The 17946-nt window shown below is 43.3% G+C and overlaps 1 protein-coding gene across 2 annotated transcripts in view; it reads right to left on the bottom strand.

Annotated features, from left to right (window-relative positions):
• Positions 1 to 17535, bottom strand: part of fam47e (family with sequence similarity 47 member E) — a 32228-nt gene extending 14693 nt beyond the window's left edge. Inside the window, exons 1-4 of one of the 2 annotated variants that reach the window (XM_033024666.1) lie at positions 17317 to 17469; positions 8616 to 8994; positions 7677 to 7787; positions 7612 to 7646 (exon numbers count right to left, since the gene is read on the bottom strand). In XM_033024666.1, coding sequence (XP_032880557.1) covers positions 7612 to 7646; positions 7677 to 7787; positions 8616 to 8994; positions 17317 to 17402 — 611 coding nt within the window. In that variant the 5' untranslated portion in view covers positions 17403 to 17469. Of the gene's footprint in view, positions 1 to 7611; positions 7788 to 8615; positions 8995 to 17316 lie in introns of both variants that reach the window. The other variant, XM_033024658.1, reaches the window with a different exon arrangement.
• Between the last annotated feature and the right edge of the window lie 411 nt (positions 17536 to 17946).

The following is a 17946-nucleotide window of genomic DNA, read 5'->3' as shown; positions in this document are numbered from 1 at the left end:
GAAAAGTTTGAAATTGCCATTACATTTAAGTAAGAACTGGTCTTTATGAGTGAAACTGGAGCTTGGAAACCTGGAACAAAGGATCTGCCTGATGCCATCAACTTGACAAGGTCGACTCCTGCGCTATCTGAAGAACGACGATTGAAAACTTCGGAAGCCTACGTGCAGGGAATTAGTGAGTAGTACAGCATTACGCTTTATTGAACGGCTGCATTAAGCTGTATTGGAAAACGGCTGTTAATATCTGAAAAAATTAGAACACACCCGGGTATTTACGGTTATAATACAAAATATTCAAATAACAAAATATCCTTATATGCAGACGATGTATTACTGTATATCACAAAACCCCAAATCAGTATACCAAACATATTAAATCTAATTGAGGACTTTGGATCTTTCTCAGGATACAGAATAAACTGGAACAAAAGTGAAATTATGTCGATGAAACCGAAAGAATCAACACATCTCTTGAAATTCCCCTTTAAAATAGCCACAGAAAAATTTAAATATTTAGGAATTGAAATCACTAGAAACTATCACGCTATGTTTAACGCCAATTATAGCCCCTTACTTAAGAAACTAAATAATCTAATCAAATTCTGGAAAACGCTCCCGATGTCTTTAATAGGTCGAAAAAATGATATAAAAATTATCTTTTTACCACAAATCCTATATTTATTTCAATCAATTCCAATATATCTTCCAAAAAAGTTTTTCAAAAAACTAGACTCAGACATTACAAATTTTATATGGGATTATAAATCCCACAGAATACAAAGAGCACACCTTAGTAAACCAAAAGAGATGGGTGGTCTAGCGCTCCCTAATTTTATGTACAGTACTATAATTGGGCAGTAAATATTTAAAATATGATTCACCTGCTGGACAACTCTGCCCAGCAGGTGGACTGGATTGTAATGGAGAGAGAGGACTGCTCTCCGTGTAATACAGGAGCGACTCTCCTCTCACCAATGAATCTGAATAACAAAAATTACAATAAAAATCCAATGATACATAGCACAATTAGAACTTGGAAACAAATAAAACAGAATCTAAAATTAAGAAATATATCTCTTTTAATGCCAATAGTTAATAACCCGTCATTTAAACTCTCAATTATAGATAAATCATTTACACAATGGGAAAGAATGGGAATTAAAACGCTCGGAGACTTGTATGAATTAGGAAAATTATTATCATTTCAACAATTACAACTGAAATATAATTTGAAAAATAATCAATATTTTAAATATATTCAAATCCGTGACTATCTGAAAAAATACACAAAAGACTATCATAACATGTCCCCAGACTTATTGGATGAACCCATGAAGACAAAGGCTGAATCAGCAAATCTAATATCATACTTATACAACATTATTTTAAATATAGAAATACCTACAACCGATGGTATTAGAAGAGACTGGGAACAAGAACTAGCTATAAAAATTTCAAAAGAGAGCTGGGATAAACACTTACTATATGTGCATAAATGCTCGATCAACGTACGACATACTCTAATTCAATACAAAACATTACATAGACTATATTATTCAAAAACTAAAATAAATAAACTTTTCCCCAATGTCTCACCCATTTGTGATAAATGTCAGTCCCAAGAAGCTAACATAGCGCACTCTTTTGTTTTTTGTATAAAAATCCAAAAATTCTGGAACTAAATATTTGAAATCTTCACAAAATTATTTAAAATAAAACTTGTACCAAAAGCAGAATGGATCATTTTTGGAATATCGGAAGGTAACCCTGAATTAAACGTGTTTCAAAAGAACTTACTTAATTACGGGCTAATAATGGGAAAAAAGCTTATACTCAAATTTTGGAAAAATGCTCCAACACCAACAATAAAAATGTGGATTTCAAACATGTTTGAAACACTACACTTGGAAGAGATGAGACTCCACCTAGCAGGCAAAGCAGACCACTTCCAAAAGACGTGGTCTGCATTTATGGAACTATTACAAGTATAAGGTGCAATAGTAATTTAAAATATAAATGGTACCAGGATCTGGTAACGGGGGGTATAAAATAAAGTTTTTAAAAAAAACAAAGTGTTGTAGCCACAGAAGAAATTGGACCTGAAGTCAGTGTTTCAAATGTCTCAAAAAGATCAAGCCTCAGAACGGGAAGCCAGAGGATTGGGTAACATTTAAAGAGCAACAGAAGATAACTAAAAAGGCAATATGGGGAGAAAAGATGAGGTAAAGGTGAACTTTCAGAAAGCATTTGATAAGGTCCCACATAGGAGATTAGTGGGCAAAATTAGGGCACATGGTATTGGGGGTAGAGTGCTGACATGGATAGAAAATTGGTTGGCAGACAGGAAACAAAGAGTAGGGATTAACGGGTTCCTTTCAGAATGGCAGGCAGTGACTAGTGGGGTACCGCAAGGCTCGGTGCTGGGACCGCAGCTATTTACAATATATATTAATGATTTAGATGAAGGGATTACAAGTAACATTAGCAAATTTGCAGATGACACAAAGCTAGGTGGCAGTGTGAACTGTGAGGAGGATGCTATGAGAAGGATGCTATTGAATTGTATTGTATTGTATTGTATGAGAATGCAGGGTGACTTGGACAGATTGGATGAGTGGGCAGATGCATGGCAGATACAATTTAAAGTGGATAAATGTGAGATTATCCACTTTGGTAGCAAAAACAGGAAGAAAGATTATTATCTAAATGGTGTCAAGTTGGGAAAAGGGGAAGTACAACGGGATCTGGGGGCTGTTGTTCATCAGTCAATGAAAGTAAGCATGCAGGTACAGCAGGCAGTGAAGAAAGTGAATGGCATGTTGGCCTTCATAACAAGAGGAGTTAAGTATAGGAGCAAAGAGGTCCTTCTGCAGTTGTACAGGGCCCTAGTGAGACCACACCTGGAGTATTGTGTGCAGTTTTGGCCTCCAAATTTGAGGAAGGACATTTTTGCTATTGAGGGAGTGCAGCGTAGGTTCACAAGGTTAATTCCCGGGATGGCAGGACAGTCATATGCTGAGAGAATAGAGCAGCTGGGCTTGTATACTCTGGAATTTAGAAGGATGAGAGGGGATCTTATTGAAACATATAAGATTGTTAAGGGTTTGGACACACTAGGGGCAGGAAACATGTTCCCGATGTTGGGGGAGTCCAGAACCAGGGGCCACAGTTTAAGAAGGTAAGCCGTTTAGAACGGAGATGAGGAAACATTTTTTAACACAGAGAGTTGTGAGTCTGTGGAATTCTCTGCTTCAGAGGGCAGTGGAAGCTGGTTCTCTGGAAACTTTCAAGAGAGAGCTAGATAGGGCTCGTGAAGATAGCGGATTCAGGGGATATGGAGAGAAGGAAGGAACGGGGTACTGATTGGGGATGATCAGCCATGATCACATTGAATGGTGGTGCTGGCTTGATGGGCCACACGGCCTACTCCTGCACCTATTGTCTATTGTCTAAATCTAATTCTTCATCGTGTGCATCTTCAACGGTCTCTGCTCGTATTGAAGCTCAGGCAGATAGGGCTGCTCTCTTGAAACGAGCTGCGGCCATGAGAAAAAAGCACAAGCTTGAGGCAAAAAAGGAGCAATGGAAAAGAGAGTGTGCTGGCAGTAACCAATGCCAAGCTTGAGCTTGAGGCACAAGAGAAATATTTAAAAAAAGAGTTGGAACAGTTGGAACTAGAGACGGAGCTGGCGACAACCGATGCAAGGTTTAATGTACTTGATGACAAGGGGTAAAAAAGCAGCTCTCGAGTATCTCACGGGAGGAGCTCTTATGTGAGAAAAGGAGCTGCTCAAAGGGAAGCAGCAGTTAAATTAATTCTACAGGCAGATGAATACCGGCCTGATCAAGTGAAACAAAGACAGAATGTATTGATGGGAATCGAGGCTTCCTCTCAGCAACAGGTTGTTAGACCAAAACAAACAACTCATGAACCACCTGCTCAGGTTCATCTTACGACATGACTAACTCAACACTCTTTTCAGAGGCAAAATGGACACACTCATATGAGTAAGGGTGTGCAGGGGCATGTGAGCACTACTCCCCCTGTACGGAATGATGGAAACCAACGTGAAATCTGGAAATTAATGGAGAAGCAGAATGAGATTACTACTCTTCTGGCTCAACAAAGTCTCTCTGCTACCTTATCTCCAAGAGACATTCCTGTTTATGATGGTGACCCTTTGCAGTATGAAGTTTTCATTATGGCATTTGAGTAAGAAGTGTAAAGGAAAACTACTGATTGCTTGCATTTTCTAGAGCAATACACAAGAGGGTATCCTAAGGAGCTAGTCCACAGTTGCCGACATTTGCCTCCAGCCGAGGGCTATCAAAAGGCAAAAGCTCTGCTTAAAGAATATTTTGGTAATGAACATAAGATTGCCAATGCATGCATGAGCAAGATTTTTGCTTGGTCAGTGATCAAGCCAGAGGATGTGAAGGCATTGCATGCGTTTTTGCTGTTTCTTAGAGGTTATTGCAATACTATGGAACATCTCACCTATATAGAGGAAATGAATGTTACTGCCAATATGAAGACTATCCTAAAATTGCCTTACAGGCTTAGAGACAAGTGGAGGGATAGTGCATGTTGGATACAGAAAATGCATGGACGTCGAGCTAAGTTTCCTGATCTGGTGGATTTCATGGAGTGGCAAGTGGAGATAGTGTCAGATCCACTTTTTGGAAGCATTCAGGATCCGACCAATTGCAACTGTCAAAGGTTCTACTTTTGTTAAAACAAGAGAAAGATCCGGACCGAAAGGAAACAGTTTTGCAACAACTATAATAACTGTAGAAACAGCAGTGCAAGGAAATCCGACAACAGGTGGAACGAGAAGAGATGCGTCTACCATTAATACTCAAGGTTTTTGTTTGTTCTGTAATAAAAGTGGTCACACATTAGGGCGGTGTCTACTGATCAAGAAAAAGGGGCACAAAGAAAAGATGGACTTCTTAAGGGAGAAGGGAGTCTGCTTTGGATGTTTGAAGAAAGGACACATGAGTTGAGACTGCAAGAGTCGTAAGACTTGTGACGTGTGGAAACAAGATCATCCTGAAATACTTCACACTGAACAGAAGAACACAGAGAAGAAGTCGGAGCATACAGAACAGAATGAGAAGCCAACTGTGAGTGATGCTGTTGCCTCATCTAAGATGTGTGCGCAAATTGGGGCCGGTGATGAAGTCTGCATCTTCTCCATCTTACCAGTACAGGTAAAGAGCCGCAAGGGGGAAACAGTGTTGCAAACATATGCATTTTTAGATCATGGAAGTTCAACTACCTTTTGCACATAAAGCTTGATGAGAAGGCTGAGCATTACAGGATAAAGGACTAAGATTCTCTCGTGTACCATGAATGAAAAGAAGTCATCGTATCTCATGTTTGGAAATATCCAGTCTGGACAAAAACAATTTTATACAACTGTCTGATGTGTTCACACATACGACCATGCCTGTTTCTCATCTAAACATTCCCAGCCAGGAAGAGCTGAAACAATGACCTTACATGAAGGATATCAAGATTCCTAAAACAGACTCTGGCATGGGATGGGTCATCTATGCTCTCCTGAGAAGAGACAACAAAAGCAGGGATGAAAATGGCTGCCCTGCTGCTGCTGTCAATCGAATATCCACTGTAAACTTAGAGGAGCTACTGGTCAAGCAATACAATCATGACTGCAGTGAAAGAACCAGCAAGGAAGCAGAAGAAACGTCCAGAGAAGAGGTGAAGTTCTTGGATATTATGAATCACTCAGTAAAGATGATAGACTGAGACTATTGTCTAGATTTACCTTTCAAATAAGAAAGTGTCAGTTTGCTGAATAACCATTGCAGTGCAGCACATCCAGAGCATGAAATGCAGGTTTGGCAAGAATAAGAAATGTCATGATGAATATACATCTTTCCTCATAGAAATTATTGAAAATGGTTATGCTGAAATGGTACCAGTGGACCAGCTGAATCGAAGTGATGGAGAGCTCTGGTACATCCCACACCATGGGGTGTATCACTCAAGGAAAGGAATCTTGATGGTGGTCTTTGACTACGGGGCAGCCTTCAAAGGAACATCACTTAGCTGCCAACTGTTGCAGGGTCCAGACCTTACCAACTCACTCATTGGAGTTCTCATCAGATTCAGACAAGCACCGGTTGCTTTGATGGCTGATATCAAAGCAATGTTTCATCAGGTCAAGGTATCAGAAAAGCATATTGACTATTTGCAGTTTCTGGGGTGCCCTGAGGGTGATGCACAGCAAGATCTTGTTGAATGGTACATTTTGTTTGGAGCAGTGTCATCACCAAGTTGTGCAAACTTTGCATTAAGGAAGACTGCTGAAGACAACAAAGCTCATTTCCCAGCAGAGGTGACTAACACAGTAAAGAACAGCTTCTACGCAGATGATTGTTTAAAGTCCATGCCTTCGGAACAGGAAGCAATTCAAAAGGCAACACACCTGACTTCCCTCTGTCAAATGGGAGGATTCATGCGGTCGAAGTGGATCAGCCGTGTTGTATTGGCATCCATTCCACAAGAAATCAGAGCCAAGGAGACCAGGGAGTTGGACTTGGACAAAAACAATCTGCCTATGGAAAGGGCACTGGGATTGCACTGTTGCGTTGAAGCAGATGTGTTCAAGTTCAGAACTTTATTAGCTCCTTTTAATGTTTATTGGTAATTGTTTTGTTATATACGTAGAACAATTTGGGGGCGGTGTGTCAGAGCCATTCATGTTAAGGCTGTTAGCATATTATTATTTTGTCTAGGTATTTCTAGCAGTATTATTTTGAACACTTGGCAGTGGGCTTTTGATACGTAGATGAACGTTGCATATATCATACCAGGGGAGGGAGTGGCCAGATCAGACCAGCCACGGGATTTGTAGAGAATACAGTTCTTACCAGATAGTAAGAACGGAAAGCTACAATTTGTATAAGAATAAAGAGGATCTCATATGTTCACTTTTTTGGCTTTACAACTACTTCAATAAAGAACTAATTAAGCTGGAAACACGACTGGGAGATCCGTTTTTGCTTGTCTGCGTACGATCACTGCGTACGTACCTCCCAGTGGAGTAATGGCAACGGAAAGTTGGACATTGGAAAAGTTTGAAATTGCCATTACACACAGCAAGGGGTTATTTGTTACATAGATTGTTGGAGAAAGGACAGAGATGAAGAGACAGGTGCGAGCCTGAGATTCCAGGTCTGCATGATATAGATCCCGACCTCAAAGAATTCAAGGCCTGCCATAATGTAGAACATTTTGCAACTCTTTATCCCCTTGGGCTCATACTTGTCTCTTCATCTCTGGCATTTATATACAACAATATGCCTTTCAAATAACCACAGAAGTTCACCTATTACTGGCTACACTCTGTCCTGCACCTACACTCTCCCAGTTTTCTTTCCCGCTCCCCTACGATCAGTCTGAAGAAGTGTTCCAACCTGAAACGTCACCAATCCGTGTTCCCCAGAGATGCTGCCTGGCCCGCTGGGCTACTCCAGCATTTTGTGTCTATCTTTAGTGAATGACATGAGCTTTTTCTGCTTCCTATCATTTGCTTTTTTTTTTTTAATGTTGGCTTCATGAAAAAAAGTTTCATTAGTTACCTTTCTGAACATTTTGCTTCTTCCATCTTCTTCTTCTTCTTCTTCTTCTTCTTCTTCTTCTTCTCCTGTGGTTTAGGAGGCTTCTCCATTTCAGCAAGTTCCATGGGAGCTACCCGATCCTCCTCACTGGGCAGGAGCATCTCAGGGTCCAGGATATCTACAATTGTCTCAAAGAGCTGTAGAAGGAATATTGTGGTTATTACTTCTAAATGTGTGCAATTCATAGTTAAATAAACAATGGGACTGACTGGTGGTAACACTATTTTTGAATTCGAAAATTATAGGTTCAAACTTCATGTTCCATAGCTCAGTCTGTGCTGACAATCCATTCCAAAACAAAACAAAGATTGTAATTGCAGCAGTGCCACATTTTGTATGGAATCCTGCCTACCTGTTTCAGTATTTAGAGATTGTATTCAAAACTCTCAATCCATAGCTCTTTCCGTCACTCACCTCCTCCCAAATAATCACTATGGAGCTTGAGACTATGTACCTAATTAACTTGAACAAAATTACATATTTGGTATGCAATAAAGCAAAAAGCAGGATTTTGTTGAAAGGACATTTTGATCTCGGACAGTATTAAAAAGTCGCTAGTTGGAAATTGTCAATTCACCATTGGAATTGTAATTAGGAACACTTTGTGAATGGAATAAATGTAGTCCTGTGCACATTTGACAGGGAGCTTCAATAATGCAGAACGAGACTCAAAGCTACAAAAATTATCGTAAACGTCCTTTCGTACATTACAGAATGCTAAGACACTTCAATCTTGTTCCCAGGTGTTTAAACTTCAGCATAAACTTCAGTGTAACATAAGATCACCAGTCTACGTATCATACATTACATTGTAAAATCAAATAATCTAAATTGCAGTAGAACTGATTTGTAGAGGATAATTACTTGAGAAGATAACATGTCCTTCATGTGAAAAACAGTACATTTACTTTTCAGTAAAGATTTAATGTGGAAAGTGCAGAATTTTGTTCCAAGTTATTTCCTACCTCTGGAGGCACTCCTTCTTCCAGGTGTGGATAAAGAGCCAATGGATGCTGACTCAAGCCATATTCAATCTCTTCAATCTGCTCCCTCCTAATCTGTTGTGATGGTAAAGCCTTGGAATAACATATTTGTGATTTAGTGAGCCTTTTTGATACACGTTGGGCAGGCTTGAAAGTTTCTGTCACATTCACCAGTGAGGGACTAAGGCCGGCACCTTTCTGATACTGTATTATGGCTAAATCCTCTTGTGACGATGGTGGTAATCCATCACGAAAATCATCCAGCCCACTTTTCAAGAAGCGCCATCTATGTCCATTCAAAGCATCAGACTGCAGTTTTGGATTCTTCTTTAGATACTTGGTCTTTAATCTCTCCTTGTACCTACAAATTGAAATAACTTTTCAATTTTATTACTGCCTGGAGCAATCTTCTCTCTTCCTCAAAACCATATTCTGCATTTACGAGTGTAGTAGATGTAATTCTGGTTATGAATCAGAATTGTTTCTTTAATGATTGTGTCATATAGTCATGTATGTTGAAAATTCCAGCAGCAGTCTGTGAAATGTCCATACATAAACACAAGCATTGTTTTTATTATGTCCTGAACTCAAAGATTTTGAATTGGGCCATGCAAATGTAGGAAGGAAATCCTATTAATATAAATAAGGCAAGATACATATAACGGTCGACAAAGACATGGAAAAAAGTCAGTTTGCCAATTAGTGACCCATTTTACAAATCATATAAAAGCTGCAGAACCATTTGAACCCAGTGCTGTTGCAAATTATAGATAGTTGTATGTTTAGGACCATGATCAAGGTCAGAAGAGCCAATTAGCAAGAAAAAGTTGTTCTAAAAAAATTGTTGTGGCACTACTGACTTAGTGCGTTTAGTTTAGTTCAGCTTAGAGAAACAGGCCTTTTGGCCCACCTTGTCCATGCCGACCATCAATCCCCACACATTATCACTATACTACACACACTAGGGACAATTTACAATTTTACCAAGCCAATAAACCTACAAACCTGTATGTCTTTGGGGTGTGGGAGAAAACTGGAGCACCTGGGGAAAACCCATGGAGGTCATGGGGAAAATATATAAACTCCATACGACAAGCACCCATAGCCAGGATCAAACCCGGGTCACTGGCACTAAAAGGCAGCAACTTCACTACTGTGCCACCGTGCCGTCCTTAGATCATACACTGGGAGATAATCTTACGTGGGACTAGTTCTTCCCTTGAGTGAGTAATAGGCAAGGTGACCAATTATAATGGCTATTTATGTGCACAAGCCTACTTTATAAGGGAAATACAGACTGAGTAACAAGAATGGATTGAAAAATGTACGTATTTAACCTGAATACATCACAAGAATGTGTAGGAAGCATCTGCAGATGCTGGTATACACCGAAGATAAACGCAAAATGCTGAAGTAAATCAGCAGGTCAGGCAGCATCTCTGGAGAAAAGAAATAGGTGACATTTTGGTTTGATACCCTTCTTCAGACTGGATAATGGTCTAGACCCGAAACATCACCTATACCTTTTCTTCAGAGATGCTGTCTGACCCGCTACTCCAGCATTTTGTGCCTACATCAGAAGAACATCAAGGACATTTCGGGAACAATATAAGATCTGTATATGTATTTATTTAGGTATTAAAGGCAATCAACATCAAATATCTATTATATTAAAAGTCAGCTCATCTCTTGTAATGCAAAACTGATATTACATGCATTGCAAGTTGAGTCTGAAGAAAAGTCAAACAAATAAAACCAACACTGGGTATTGATGAGTGCCATGGAGTAATTGGCTAACCTAAGACAGACGAATGGATCTGGTGAGATTTAATCATGAATCAGACATTATTTGGCATAATATCCACAAGGGATTGTACTCTTATACCATATGTACTTAAACTATCACCAAAAGTATTCCAGGTAATAGTGGTTAAGATATTACAGGAGATCCAGCACTATCCGTGTATCCGGCAGATGGTCTGGGAACAACCTCAAGGGAGGTGAAGAATCTTTGGATATGTGAGGAAGTGTTTAGAATAATTTATCAACATAATATCAAGCATATGTGCATTAGTGCTGAAGTAATTAACTACTTAAGCCCCTGTCCCACTTAGGAAACCTGAACGGAAATCTCCGGTGACCTTGCGCCCCACCCAAGGTTTCCGTGAGGTTCCCGGAGGTTTTGGTCACTCTTCCTAATGGTCGAAAGTGGTTTCCGGTAGTCGAGGCTTCTTCTATGTTCCTGCGATTATTTCAACAAATTCAAAACCGGCCTCCACTAAAAATAGGTTGCCGTTTGGTCGAAGCCAGTGGAGTGGGGTTGCTATTTACTTACAGGCAGTCGAAGGCAATCTCCTTCGATGACCGGCCATTTTGATTGGCTCATTGGAGTTTTCAGCATTTGGTTTTCAGGACCTAGAAGATCCGCCGGAAGGTAAAATGCCCGCTAACTTTATTAAACTTCTTAAAACTGTCTCCACTCCTTCTCACCCCCCCCCCCCCCCTTCTCTCCCCTTCTCCCCCCCCCTCCCTCCCCCCTCCTTCTCTCCCCTTCTTTCCCTCTTCTTTCCCCTTCTCTCCGCCTCTTCCTTTTTTTTCCCGCCCCCCCAACTTCAGTCTGAAGAAGGGTCTCGATCGGAAAGGTCGCCTATTCCTTCGTTCCATAGATGCTGCCTCACCCGCTGAGTTTCTCCAACTTTTTTGTCTACCTTCGATTTTTCCAGCATCTGCAGTTCTTTCTTAAACAGTGGCAAAAAAATGATCAGCACAAAGTATTTGATCTGTGCAAAGAAAAGCCTCAGCAGCAAGTTATTTTTGGTCAATTATAATGCTAACAGGGCTGCCTACTCTCACGCATTGAGCGTGAGCATATCGACAAATTCTCAAGCTCTCACGCTGATCACAAATTTCTCATGCTCTGTCGTGAGAAATTCTGTGATCAACGAGAATTTCAAAACTGCATGGGCCGCGGGTGTTGGAGAGCCGGGGCAGAGGGAGGGATGGAAGCAGAAGCAGCGGCGGGGGAAGGGGTGGACAGGGAGCCGGAGCTGGTGAGTGTTTGCCGGGCTGGCGAGTGTTTGCCGGGCTGGCGAGTCGCTCGCTGCAGCTCTGGCCATGGAGCAGCCTCAGTGCAAGTCCCGGGCCATCAGAGGCGTCGGAAGCATTGCTCCCCCGCTGAATTTGCCCTGTTGATCGGCATGGATCAGGCAGCATCTCTGGAGAGAAGAAATGGGTGATGTTTCTGGTCGTGACCCTTCTAAAGCTTTCCCACTTTCACGACCTAATTCGCGACCTCTGCCGAGTTTGCCCTTGAATCATACCCGCAGCATGGTCGCCAGAAGGTCGTAGGAGGTCGTAGGTAGGTCGTAGCAGGCCGTGATGTTAGTCATAGGTACTCGTGGCATCAAGTAGGTTGGGCGTTTTTTCTAGCATGATGAAAAATGTCCACGAGTAAAAAAGGTCGTGAATTAGGTCGTGAAAGTGGGACAGGCCCTTAAGGGTCTCGACCCAAAATCTTTAGAAGCGTCTCGACCTGAAACGTCACCCATTCCTTCTCTTCAGAGATGCTGCCTGTCCCGCTGAGTTGCTCCAGCATGTTGTGTCTCTCTTTGGTTTAAACAGGCATCTGCAGTTCCTTTTCACACAATGAGACCCAACAAGACGACTTTGAAGCTAATACCACTCGGAGGCGGGAGGGAAGGAAAGAAATCGATATTCATACTCAATCGGGGAAATTAGTTGATATCTGTCTATAAATTGATATTTTGTTCATCTTTAAATGTAAGTCTTGGATTCATGTATCACGGGAACAAATAAGCAAAGGCAAGATGGTAAATATAAACTACAAATTAATTTCAGAAAATGAAACTTGTAGAGATGAACTTTGCCCTTACTTTACAAAGAATAACCTCAGGGATTATGCAGTAAATGCCATTCAAATAATTTGCCACCTTGGGAGAATATTGTTCATGTTCAAATCCGATAGGTAAGTCTTGATTTGTTCAATATTATAATTAGTTCAAAGATACAGCGTGGAAACAGGCCCTTCGGCCCCTCGAGTCGATGCCGACAATCGATCACCCGTTCACACTGGTTCTATGTTATCCCACTTTCTCATCCACTGCCTACACACCAGGGGGCAATTTACAGAGGGCCAATTAACCTACAAACCCGCACGTATTTGGGATGTGGGAGGAAACCGGAGCACCCGGAGGCAACCCACTCGGTCACAGGGAGAACGTGCTAACTCCACGCAGCCAGCACTCGAGACCAGGATCGAACCCGGGTCTCTGGCACTGTGGGGCATTAATTGTAATGCTAATATTTGGGCCTCCGCTGATATGCCGGGAGGGTTTCCCAATATTACTGATTATTAATCCATTGTATTATTGATTATATATGTTGCGCCCATTCTCCTTTATCTGAACATTGTGAGCGGCTTGCTTGCATTTACCGGATAGCCGCAACAAAAGCTTTTCCCTGTACCTTGCTACAGATGGCAATAGTGAACTAAATCAATCTATTTACATGTATCTGTGTGTTGTTGCTTTAACCGACCTGTTAAGGTGCAGCAACTGAGAGTGGGCGGCGCGACTCACGTCGCAGCGGCCTCTGCAGTCCGTCTATCTATTTTTTTTTTGGGCGCGTTTAAATGTAGTTATAGTGGGGTTTTTTTAACTGAGTATGTGTGTGGGGGGCGGGGGGGTGGGGGAAACTTTAAAATCTTTTCCCTGTACGGAGAACCCGACCTTTTCTTTGTCGGGTCTCCGTTGTCGTTGGGGCCTAGCACTGTGGGCGGGTCCCTGGTGGGAGACCGCTTTTCGGGGCTTCCACAACGGCGACTTTTCCCGCCCGAGTTGCGGGGTTGAAAAGTACCTGGAGTAGGGCCTTACATCGCCCGGCGCGGCTTTAACGGCCGCGAGACTTGCAGCGCCTGCCGGGGGCTCCAACACCAAGACCCGGAGCGCGGCCTTGCATCGCCCGGCGCGGCTTTAATGGCCGCGGGACACTTACCATCGCCCGCTGGGGGCTTTGACTCTGACATCGGGAGGAGTGCAGGGGAGAGATAAGACTTTGCCTCCCATCACAGTGAGGAGGAGATTCACTGTGATGGATGTTTGTGTAAATTGTGTTGTGTCATGGTTCTTTTTCTTGTATGTATGACTGCAGAAACCAAATTTTGTTTGAACCTCAAGAGGTTCAAATGATAACAAATAAATTGTATTGTATTGTATTGTATTGTTCTGATGTTGCTGCACGCGACAATTAAACACTCTTGTCTTCATTCTACACTTGAAATTACCACAATGACATTTAAACGGCATTTGGACAGGTACACGTGTAGGAACGAACTGCAGATGCTGGTTTAAACCAATAGACACAAAGTGCTGGAGTAACTCAGAGGGACAGACAGCATCTCTGGAGGGAAGGAATGGGTGACGTTTCGGGTTGAGACCATTCTTCAGACTGAATGTCTGGTTAATTGGCTTGGTATAAGTGTAAATTGTCCCTATTGTGTGTAGGATAGTGTTAATGTGCGGGGATCGCTGGTCGGTGTGGACTCAGTGGGCCCAAGGGCCTATTGCCGCGCTGTATCTCTAAACTGAACCCTGTCCGGCTAGCAGGGCTGTGTAGGGCCGAGTGCTGGGACACGGTGACATCTGGCTCTGATCTCCACAAAGCCAATCACGTATCGAGCAGCGCCGCAGAACAATGGCCCTCTGGTGCTTGGAGTAGTTCCACAGACACAGAGAGGAAATTGGATGTTACTCTGGCTTTTAGTGTCTATCAGTGACGGAGAGTGGGCTGGACAACGAGTGACACAGCTGGTCATGGCCCCCCTGATCTACGCTATTGCCATGCACTTATGGGCCTGTCCCACTGAGGCGACTCTTTAGGTGACTGTCAGGGACTAGTTTTACTAGCATTCACCTTCAACACCTCGCGACAACCTACGACAACCTCTGACAGCAAAAATTGTTGCCACTGTCGTTTGTAGTCGCCCAAAAGGATCAGTTCCTGTGGATTGAGGGGTAGCTAATGTTATCCCACTTTTTAAGAAAACAGGGAATTATAGACCAGTTTGCGGTGGGATTCACTCTGACATCGGTGGTGGGAAAGATGCTGGAGTCAATTACAAAAGATGAGATAGCTGAACATTTGGATAGCAGTAACAGGATCGGTCCGAGTCAGCATGGATTTACAAAGGGGAAAATCATGCTTGACTAATCGTCTGGAATTTTTTGAAGATGTAACTAGGAAATTGGACAAGGGAAAGCCAGTGGATGAGTGTACCTGGACTTTCAGAAAGCATTTGATATGGTCCCACATAAGAGATTAGTTGGCAAAATTAGGGCACATGTTATTGGGGGTAGAGTGCTGATATGGATAGAGAAGTGGTTGGCAGACAGGAAACAAAGAGTAGGGATTAACGGGTCCCTTTCAGAATGGCAGGCAGTGACTAGTGGGGTACCAAAAGGCTCGGTGCTGGGACCACAGCTATTTACAATATACATGAATGATTTCGATGAGGGATTCAAAGTAACATTAGCAAATTTGCAGATCACACAAAGCTGGGTGGCAGTGTGAACTGTGAGGAGGATGCTATGAGAATGCAGGGTGACTTGGACAGGTTGGGGGAGTGGGCAGATGCATGGCAGATGAAGTTTAATGCGGATAGATGTGAGGTTATCCACTTTGGTAGCAAAAACAGGAAGGCAGATTACTATCTAAATGCCGTCAAGTTGGGAAAAGGGGAAGTACAACAGGATCTGGGGGTCCTTGTACATCAGTCTATGAAAGTAAGCATGCAGGTACAGCAGGCAGTGAAGAAAGCGAATGGCATGTTGGCCTTTATAACAAGAGGAATCAAATATAGGAGCAAAGAGGTCCTTCTGCATTTGTACAGAGCCCTAGTGAGACCACATCTGGAGTATTGTGTGCAGTTTTGGTCCCCTAATTTGAGGAAGGACATTCTTGCTATTGAGTGCATCGTAGGTTTACAAGGTTAATTCCCGGGATGGCGGGACTGTCATATGCTGAAAGAATGGAGCAGCTGGGTTCTGGAGTTTAGAAGGATGAGAGGGTATCTCATTGAAATGTATTAGATTGTTAAGGGCTTGGACACGCTAGAGGCAGGAAACATGTTCCCGATGTTGGGGGAGTCCAGAACCAGGGGCCAAATTTTAAGAATAAGGAGTAAGCCATTTAGAACGGAGACAAGGAAACACTTTTTCTCACAGAGAGTGGTGAGTCTGTGGAATTCTCTGCCTCAGAGGGAGGTGGAGGCGAGTTCTCTGGATGCTTTCAAGAGACAGCTAGATAGGGCTCTTAAAAATAGCGTAGTCAGGGGATATGGGGAGAAGGCAGGAACGGGGTACTGATTGGGGATGATCGGCCATGATCACATTGAATGGCTCGAAGGGCCGAATGGCCTACTCCTGCACTTATTGTCTATAGTCTATTGTCTATAAAAGATCGCCTAAGTGGGACAGGCCCTTCAGGCTGCGTCTCAGTGCATCCTGGAGGACAACCAGTGGCTGCTGGAAGTAGGTACCAAGCACTGGGTAGAAACGGTGGAAGATAGTGGCATTCAAATGGGGGTGGTTGGAGAAAGCATCCTGCTTGCCTGTTAGATTTTCACTTACTTTAACAGCAGGAAAAATGTTCCCGATGTTGGGGGAGTTCAGAACCAGGGGTCACTCTTTAAGAATAAAGGGGGGGGGGGGGCAGTTAGGACTGAGATGAGGACAAACTTTCTTCACCCAGAGAGTTGTGAATCTGTGGAATTTTCTGCCACAGGCAGTGGAAGCCAATTCACTGGATGTTTTCAAGAGAGCTACATTTAGCTCCTGGGGCTAGTGAAATCAAGGGATATGGGGGGAAAACAGGAAAGAGGTACTGATTTTAGATGAACAGCCATGATCATATTGAATGGCAGTGCTGGTTCGAATGGCCGAATGGCCTATTCCTGCACCTATTTCCTATGTTTCTATGCTTGAGTATATGGCAATAAAACTCGACCACTTGATTTTGAAGCATTCATACATGGTGGAGGTATAATATTGTCATAGAGTGATACAGTGTGAAAACAGGCCCTTCGGCGCAACTTGCCCACACCCGCCAACATGTCCCAGCTACACTACTTGTTTTTGGTCCATATCCCTCCAAACCTGTCCTATCCATGTATTAGTCTAACTGTTTCTTAAATGTTGGGATACCCTGCCTCAACCACCTCCTCTGGCAGCTTGTTCCATACACCCACCACCCTTTGTGTGGAAAAAGTTATCCCTTAAAAAGTTACCTCTTAAAAATACTTCAAACAAAAATCATTGAAATCATACTTCATCAATGCACTAAAACATGATTTTAATACATCAAATGTTAAAAAGTCCCTGCCGTGGAACTAGGATCAGTCTAATAAAGATTTAAAGCATTATGATCAGCTGAGTTTTAACAACAATCCTGTAGTTTCCGGATTACAATTGCCATTTAAAACAATCTTAGTTACGTTTTAATTAGCTAGCGTGGAAGAAGAATCGCTTCGCCTTAATTTCAGAGGTATGTCTGTCTAACGCTGGATCTTAACCCCTTCACCACAGCATTTCACAAGCAAAAATCCGAGTTAAATCTGCGCCCCACAAACCAAGCGCAGGGCGCTGACCGGGTGTGGGTCCTCACTCACCAGGGCTGAAGAAGCGGATTCTTGTCAGGAAGAATTATGTTCAAAGCGGATTTCTCGGCGAGGAGCGTGTCGTACTTGTGCGCCATGCTGGCGGCCGGCGTTAGCTGTTGCCAGGGGTTACCGCCGGGAGCACCGGCCTGTGTTAGCCGTTGCCAGGGGTTACCGCCGGGCCCGGGGGGGGGGGGGGGGGGCGCTGCGGCCGGCGTTGGACGTTGCCAGGCGAGTAACGCGCGGGGGAGGGCTGCGGCCGGCGTTGGACGTTGCCAGGGGAGTGACGCGCGGGGGGGCTGCGGCCGGCGTTGGACGTTGCCAGGCGAGTGACGCGCGGGGGGGCTGCGGCCGGCGTTGGACGTTGCCAGGCGAGTGACGCGCGGGGGGGCTGCGGCCGGCGTTGGACGTTGCCAGGGGAGTGACGCGCGGGGGGGCTGCGGCCGGCGTTGGACGTTTCCTTGAGGGATCACTCAAAGCAACTGATTCCTGGGCCCATGACTACTAGAGACTACGAGGAAATCTGCATTCTGGAAGGTATTGACCATCTCAGCACCATGTCTTAGGAGCACATAAAGACTCCATGAAAGCTAAAAGAGAGAGCATACCACTGCATAAGCTACACACAAAAAGTGCAGGAAA

This window comes from Amblyraja radiata, chromosome 1, assembly GCF_010909765.2.
Source record: "Amblyraja radiata isolate CabotCenter1 chromosome 1, sAmbRad1.1.pri, whole genome shotgun sequence".
NCBI lineage: Eukaryota > Metazoa > Chordata > Chondrichthyes > Rajiformes > Rajidae > Amblyraja > Amblyraja radiata.
The sequence above is the reverse complement of the archived record's forward strand: the minus strand, read 5'-3'. Positions and strand labels throughout refer to the sequence as shown.